We start from the raw sequence: 8,613 nt of genomic DNA, 5'->3' as shown, positions 1-8,613 counted from the left end.
TCGGAAGTCGGCGACACGCGGTCGAAGGCTAGCACGTGGGGCCAGTGAGAAAACAGCGACGTTACGAGAAAGACGTGTTCTGATTAGGAGCGATCGTGTACCCCGCTGCGGTCGGCAAGGTAAGGTCCAACGCTTCATTCTGTCCTTTTGCTTCTTGTTGTCTTCTTCTTCCATCGCACCACAATATATATGATAAACATATACATACATGGTTTCAGGTTCAGTCCCACTGCGTGGCACCTTGGGCAAGTGTCTTCTACTATAACCTCGGGCCGACCAAATTCTTCTGAATGGATTTGGTAGACGGAAACTGAAAGAAGCCCGTCGTATGTGTGTGTGTGTGTGTGTGTGTGTGCCTGTGTACCCCCACCGTCGCTTTTCGTCTAAAAATATTCAGTTTTTTTTTTTTTTACCGAGAAGATAGGGGAGGGGAAAGAAACCATTTTCGAAAATAAGAATTTTTTTTTTGTTAAAAAGGTGCCCCAGATCATTTCCAAGGGCACAGTGAACAAAAATCTGAAAAATCTCCATCAAAACAGAGAAATTCCAATTTGGTGCTACCTATCTCCGACGTCCGCTCATTACTTGTTTTTCATGTGACTATTTCCGTTCACCAGATTTCTCAAATGCTCCAGCTCGGATAAGAAGCACTAAAAGTTCACTTTATGCCTGATAAATTTACTCCCAGATGATATAACGAAAATTCTTTTGTCATTCACGACGTATACGATTTTTGTCATGAGAACTTGACTAATAACTGTCAAACTGCTATAAATAGAATGTAATTTTCCCAAAGTACTGTTAACGACGTATTTACTTGTATGAATCTCTTCTAACGGGTAAGTTCTGGATCTTTTCACTGCTCGCTTATCTGATTCAATTTAAAGTATCCTTTCCTGTATTATTTAGTCAGAATGGGATTTGAGGAAGATTTGGTTGATATTTCTAGCAGTTCGAGCGAACACATTGCGGTACAAAGCTTTTTATTTAATGGCTTCAGATGTTCTACATCGTTTATTATTTACTTGTTCAAAAAATAACGTGTTTTCCAAAAGAATAAACGAATTTTAAATGAGACATTAACACCGTGGCCGATAAATCACAGGAGAAAAAAGTATTCTTCAGGTGTCTTGGGGAAATTTCGAACCTGGGTTCTCATTCCTAAGGAATTTTTCGATGTTGTTATTATTATCCCGGTCACTGCCTGGAATCGAACTGTATGAGCAATTTAAGAATGTTTCACGCATGCACAGAATTCTACTGAAATAGCAGACGTCAAAAATATCAGACCACCACCAGAAAACCCGACGTGCTAGAAACAACAGCTAAACGATATTATTTCTGGAAAAACTTCCCCGCTTTCTAAAATCTTAAAGTGAAACATTCGGAGAGGATCTTTCTGATTTAGCGGACGCCAATTTTTATTTATGTATTATTTATTAGAAAATCAATCTTTTTACCGTCAAATGTGATGTTTTGTTGGTGGTACTATAATCATTCAAACAAAAGAATTTTTTCAAACACTCAACAGATAAGTGACCTGGATATAATAATGCACAATAAAAGATGAAAATAGTAATTAGAAGGAGGTACAGCATTGGTCACACTGTCCCAACGAGATAGCTTTTAGTGGAACTTATCCAGCTCTGCTAAATCTAACAAGAAATTTCTCCTAATGATTCTAGCAATTATTGAAAAGTAGAATGCTCCTAGCACAACCAATTATTCCAATGCTTATCTATTTGGGATTCCAAGTAGGCTCAGATTAACCATCAAACAATTTAAGTACATGCTTGGAGCACCACAGGTGTTTTAATTGTGTGGGCTTGATTTACCATGATGCAAATTGACAAATTATACATTTTGAAGATATAAAAAAGAAAAATAAGGGTTGAAATTTGCTTCTTTTTTTTTAATTTTTTAACTTTTTTGCCCTTGTTATAATAAATTATTTGCAAGTGCAAGCAATCATGTGTGGGTAAGAAGCGTACTTTGCAAACGCATGATTTTTAGTTCACTCCCATTGCGTAGCACCTTAGGCAAGTATCTTCTACTATAGCCCCAGGCTGACCAATGCCTTGTGAGTGAATTTGGTTGATGGAAATTGTATGAAAGTCTGTCGTATGCATGTATATGTATCTCATTGTGTCTGTGTTTGTCCTTCTCCCCATCATCTCTTGACAACCATTGTTAGTTTGTTTCCTTTTATCCCAGCATATATAAAGAATGCATTGAAATCGAGAGATATTAGAAAGCAAACATGAACGAGGCCAACTTTTCTGTTTATTTAATAGAATTACGAAGGCGGAAGTTTTAGTAGTCAAGGGAGACTACTTTAAATTTATTACTTTCAGCCAATGAGGATTCAGTCAGACAAATTAACTGTCTCTTCATAAGGATAGTTACGTTATTAGTATAGTAAAGTAATTTAGCCATGGGGAAAAATATGTCAGCCTGCTATTATAAGCATCTTTATTACTTTGTCGTCTCTTTCTTTTTAAATTTTCAGTTTTCTGTCAGTTCTGGATATGATGTAATATGGAAAAACAGCTGTCAACCTACTGTTAGAGTATCTTTATTAGTCATATAAAAAACTTCTTTTTTTTTTTTAATGAGAAATTATTGATTTCTTCCATAGACACACCGTATTGCAAATTTTGAGAGATGGGGAAAACTGTCGATTGCATGACTAGATCTCATTTCATCTCATCTTCGCTCACTTATTCTTGAGAGGGTCGTGACAGTAAAATCCTCAAGCACGCCTTCTATCATGTTCTGTCAAAAGCAACTGTCTCTAATTGACCCTGTTGGATTTCAAAGCGAGACCCACAGGGCTTATGGATGTTATCAAACCACCTTGCTCGCGGTCTACCACATTCACTCATTGAGCATTGATCTATCTGAGACTGTGAGAATGAATACTGCTTCAAAGCAAACTTCTTAACTAGACAGCTATACCAGTGCGTGGATGTGTGTATAAAACATAAGGTTTAACTGTAGTATGAAACAACTATAGTACTCAATACAAAAATATTAATATATATTTTATATACATTTATACGGACTACAGATTATCCATCATGATTACTTTGGGTTTTTGTCAAGGAACATTCATCAGGTCACAGTTTTTGTACACCTCAACTTTTCTAAGGTGATATTGAAAAAATTAAAATTAAAATTATAAATTTTGTGTAGGAAACAAAACTCTTACATGATTGAAATTAGTTATTTTCCCTTAACAGTACAATTAAATTTCAAAATGGATTGGAATAAATGAATTAACAGACGCAAAGGAAGAATTATAGAAGAGCAAAGAATTGTGAAAAATAAATGCACAAAGAACAGAAAAAGGGGAAGGAGGTAAAAATGAAGACAAAGCAAAAAAATAAAAAAGGAATGGAGAATAAGGTGCATATACATACATGCATTTACATATATATGCATATGTTCATTTGTTTGGAGAAAGTTAGCTATACAAAATGGATACTTCTCAATATGTTTACACTTTCAAAAATTTTTCATCTGGTATACACTAAAGATCATAAAAATTATATAGATTTGTAAAAACGAGGCATTTTTCTGCAGTGCAAATTAAAAATGTTTTTTAATTCCATTCTGATTAAACTTTGGTCTTGCAATAATCATGAATTTGATATGATTAATGGAAGAATGTAATCAACTAATTTTACTGGAATCCACTGAATGATGTCTAAAAGATGAAGTATGGTTGTAGAATCTTTATATGAACCCTCCTTCAGTTATATCTATGCATTGTTCACAAGCCTCTATGGAGGTATCACTCCATTATAAGTGATGGCTTCTACATTGCAAGTCACATTTAGTAGACATACATTGCTCTTTCCACATGACATTATAGTACTAGATACATATATACATACATAAACACACACGTGTTTAGATGTATGCGTGTATATATGTATCTTTTTTTTTTTTTTTTTTATCAAAATTCTTTCAAGAAGAAACAAGTTAGTTTCTAACAAGAACATAAAGCTTCATTCCTAGAATTTGGATCACAACAGTGACAAATGTTACATGTTGAATTGTAGAAACTTCCTCTATATTGTTCTACTTATAGATTATGTTAGCCAGTCCTTCCTTTGCATGAAAATGTATATGCCTCCGTGTGTGTGTGTCTGTCTGTCTGTCTGTCTGTCTGTCTGTCTATCTGTTTGTCTGTCTGTCTGTCTATGTGCCTGTGTCTGTGTATTATGTATAAAGATTACAGGATTACACAGTATAACTTTTAGTGAACTGTTGGCATTAGCAAATTGAGAAGAAATTACAGATAACAGCTAAATACCTTATATTAAACTATATTCATTTTCTGATAGCCATGTAGTCTTTGACATTAGTTGTTATTCATTGGTCTGGTTTAACATGCTCAAATTGGGGTTTGGACATGCAGTGCAAAGGTCAAAATAAATTGAATTGTTTTGCTTGGGATTAAAGAGTGCTAACAAATGGTGTGGAGATTCTCAATAAACAAGAATAATAGCTCTTTGATTCATTCATAAATGTTAATTTGTATACAATTGTGTTTTTCTTATTACAACTTGAATTTCTAAATATATATAAATGCAGTCTGAGTTCAAATTCTGCCAAAATCGACTTTGCCTTTCATCCTTTTGAGGTCTATAAATTAAGTACCAGTCAAGTACTGTGGTCAATGTGATGGACTTGCCCCCTCCCCACAAATTTCAGGCCTTGTGCCTACAGAAGAAAGGATTATCATCATCATTATTTTTATCATCATCATCATCATCATCATCATCATCATCATCATCATCATCATCATCATCATCAAGATAGCAAGACTGCAGAATCATTAGCACACCAGGCAACATGCTTAGTGACATTTCATCCGTCTTTTCATTCTGAGTTCAAATTCCACTGAGGTCAATTTTGGCTTTCATCCTTTCGAGTCGATAAATTAAGTACCAGTGAAACACTGGGGGTCAATGTAATCGACCATCTGCCTCCCAGAAAACTTCAGGTCTTGTGGATTATTATTATTATTATCATTTTCATCATCATCATTGTTGTTGTTGTTTAATTAGAATTATTTGTTTAAACAAGGTGCTTCATATTTATTTATCTTTTTGTTTCATATTTGTTTTAAAAGATAAAACCAAACTTTTGAAATGACTGACAAATTCTTCTACTTTGCTTTTGCAAGCAACCTTCTGAAAGAACGCCTTAGCATCAATAATAAAACGGCTGTCTTTAAAACAATTGCTAAATTGGAGGTAAAGGAATTATATTCATTTTCATTTTCCTTTGTTTAATTATTTATCCATATCTAAACAATATTTAAAGGTGATTACATCGACAGTGCTCTAGCATGGCCACAGTCTTTGGGCTGAAACATAAAAAGAATAAAAGATTAAAAGTAGCATTGATTCCTATGGAAAAACCATATTGATGTGGTGATAAACATTACTTACCAGTATGGTTACTTTTCTAGAAATTTTCTAACTAGTTACTTTGCTTGTTTCATCTCTTATACTCTCTCTTTACTCTTTTACTTGTTTTAGTCATTTGACTGTGGCCATGCTGGAGCACCGCCTTTAGTCAAGCAAATCGACCCCAGGACTTATTCTTTGTAAGCCTAGTACTTACTTTATCGGTCTTTTGCCGAACTGCTAAGTTACGGGGATGTAAACACACCACCATCGGTTGTTAAGCAATATTGGGTGGGGTGGGGGGACAAACACCGACACACAAACATATACACACACATAACTATATATATACATATATACCATGGGCTTCTTTCAGTTTCCGTCTACCAAATCCATGCACAGGGCTTTGATCGGCCCGAGGCTATAGTAAAAGACACTTGCCCAAGGTGCCACGCAGTGGGACTGAACCCAGAACCATATGGTTCGTAAGTAAGCTACTTACCACACAGCCACTCCTACGCCTATAGAGATTTTCTAACAATAGATAATTCCTGTTAAGTATGACTTGTGATGTAAGAGTAATTTTGTAAAATGAAGTCAAAGACCTCAATTCTGTTTACAAACATTAATAGATGTGAGAATGCTGAAAATGATATGGATCTTCAAATGTATGTCTCTATACAGATGAATGGATGGACGAGTGGACCAGTGGTTAGGGTGTTGCACTTACATTCATGAGATCATGGTTTCAGTTCCTGGACCAGGTGGTGCATTGTGTTCTTCAGTAAATCACTTCTTCTCCTGTTGCTCTGTGGTCACTTCAACTCCTGACATGTGGTACACCGTGTACCTGTTCGGGCACTAAGGATTTCATGGAGGGCATGAACTAATGGACAGCACATGCATTTGATCACTACAAACAGATCATTTGAGCAGGCTGTTCAGCAAGAAATTGTAGAACTGTGTGTGTGTGTGTGTGTGTGTGTGTGTGTGTATGTGTGCATACATGCATGTATGTATATAGTTAAATCAAATAAATGAACAATAAAATTATTAATAACAAACCACAGGAGGACATGCACAAGGAGTGTATTAGTTTGACACTCAGTAAAAAGAGAGAGTTTTTGACGTTTCAAACATAGCTCATGTATCTATAAAATGATTTGGTCAAATTCACAATATTCATCCTAAACAGAGAATCAAACCCATTTCTTTATGATTAAGAACCTAGTTATATATATATATATATATACACACACACACACACACACACACACACACACACACATGAGTGGAGGCGCAATGGCCCAGTGGTTAGGGCAGCGGACTCCTGGTCATAGGATCACAGTTTCAGTTCCCAGACCGGGCATTGTGAGTGTTTATTGAGCGAAAACACCTAAAGCTCCACAAGGCTCCGGTAGGGGATGGTGGCGAACCCTGCTGTACTCTTCCACCACAACTTTCTCTCACTCTTACTTCCTGTTTCTGCTGTGCCTGTAATTCAAAGGGTCAGCCTTGTCACACTGTGTCACGCTGAATATCCCCGAGAACTACATTAAGGGTACACGTGTCTGTGGAGTGCTCAGCCACTTGCACGTTAATTTCACAAGCAGGCTGTTCCGTTGATCGGATCAACTGGAACTCTCGACGTCGTAAGCGACGGAGTGCCAACAACAACGATATACACATGCATACACACACACACGATGAGGATTTTGAATTTTTTGCAAATCTTTCTAACTTTTATTATAAGTTTATGTATTTTTTCTTTTTTTCTTTCTATTCCAAGAATTTCCAATTAAAATTTGCATATCAGTCTTCTCGTTGGTGTGGCCATGTAGCCACAATTGCTGAATCAGAAGGTGATGTTGTATGGGGAGTGGTCTATGAAATGAGCATTTCAGAAAGGGACTCATTAGACAAGTAAGCATCATTAACTAATTAACTGCTATTTAATTTATACACAAGCCTTCTTGTAACAAATTTCTACAGCTTGATACCTTTCTTGTTGCCAACCTTCACCTTGGTCGAACATGTTTTCACAGGAGACTGGAAACAACACTGCTTGTATAACAGTGACACTCATTTACAACTATCTCATGCAGTCAAGACAAGGAAACACAAACATGCACATATTCTTTTATTTTGTTACTTATTATTATTATTATTATTATTATTATTATTATTATATAAAAATATTAGATTTATAAGCCCTAAAATTCACTCCATACAGGCATATGGCGTAGTTGTTAAGAGCACAGGCTACTAACCCCAAGATTCCGAGTTCAATTCCATGCAGTGACCTGAACAATAACAATAATAATAATAATAACATTGAAAAAATACCTTAGGAATGAGAACCCAGGTTCGAAATTTCCCCAAGACACCTGATGAAGGCTGGAGGGTATATCAGCCGAAACATTGTGTTAACAACAAACAAGATGAAGACAAATATCCATCGAATGTAAATAATGTAAATAATTCCTCATCTCTGAAATATAGAACTGGAATGTCTTCTGACCCTTTATTCTTTTTTTTCAGACAAGAAGGAGTTGACAGAAATATCTACCATTCTACAGATATCAAAGTGAAGGATCCCAACGATGTGATATATGAATGTCGTACATACCTACTGTTGAAAAAGGACTTTGGGAAACCATCCCCTCAGTATAAGGATATCATAGTGCGAGGAGCCTTGGCAAATGGTTTGCCAAATGACTACGTGGAATTCTTAAAATCAATACCTGACAATGGATACAAAAACAAAGTGCCGCTTTACAACAAAATCCTTACTTCATTAGAAGATTCAAAATGATTCAATGAACTTATATTTATTTATATATTTTATATCATATTTTAATGATTTCGGAATTGTTAAAATTGATTTTCTTTATTAAAAATGTTTTAAAATGTTCAAAATATTTTTACTTTTTAAAGTTTTTGCTTTGGGGAGAAATTCCAATTTCTTTTCTCAGAGGGTTTCTAACAGTAATATTTCAAATCACGACAACACACACGTGCTTGTGCACATGCATGTGCATACATATGCACACGGACACACACACATGCACATGTGCACATTCATACATTATCATCATCATTTAGCACCTGTCTTCTATGTTTGCACAGAGTGGACGATCTGACAGAATCCAGCCAAAAGAATGCATAAAGCTCCATTATTTGCTTTGGC

General features: G+C 35.6%; 1 protein-coding gene across 3 annotated transcripts; it reads left to right on the top strand.

Moving 5' to 3' along the window:
• The first annotated feature begins 25 nt into the window (after positions 1–25).
• LOC106882979 (gamma-glutamylcyclotransferase) lies at positions 26–8,342 on the top strand. 3 transcript variants are annotated; one of them, XM_052968561.1, is made up of 4 exons: positions 26–119; positions 5,144–5,267; positions 7,213–7,346; positions 7,965–8,342. In XM_052968561.1, exons 2-4 carry the CDS (start codon positions 5,163–5,165, stop codon positions 8,236–8,238), a joined length of 513 nt encoding a protein of 170 aa, XP_052824521.1. In that variant the 5' UTR covers positions 26–119; positions 5,144–5,162; the 3' UTR covers positions 8,239–8,342. The 3 variants fall into 3 exon arrangements, with proteins under 3 accessions (XP_052824521.1, XP_014789316.1, XP_014789324.1); XM_014933830.2 differs by lacking the exon at positions 26–119 and adding an exon at positions 646–839; XM_014933838.2 differs by lacking the exon at positions 26–119 and adding an exon at positions 3,290–3,408.
• The last annotated feature ends 271 nt before the right edge of the window (positions 8,343–8,613 follow it).

The sequence above is a fragment of the Octopus bimaculoides genome, chromosome 6 (genome assembly GCF_001194135.2).
Source record: "Octopus bimaculoides isolate UCB-OBI-ISO-001 chromosome 6, ASM119413v2, whole genome shotgun sequence".
In the NCBI taxonomy this organism is placed as follows: Eukaryota; Metazoa; Mollusca; class Cephalopoda; order Octopoda; family Octopodidae; genus Octopus; species Octopus bimaculoides.
This window is presented reverse-complemented; position numbering and strand designations above follow the sequence as displayed.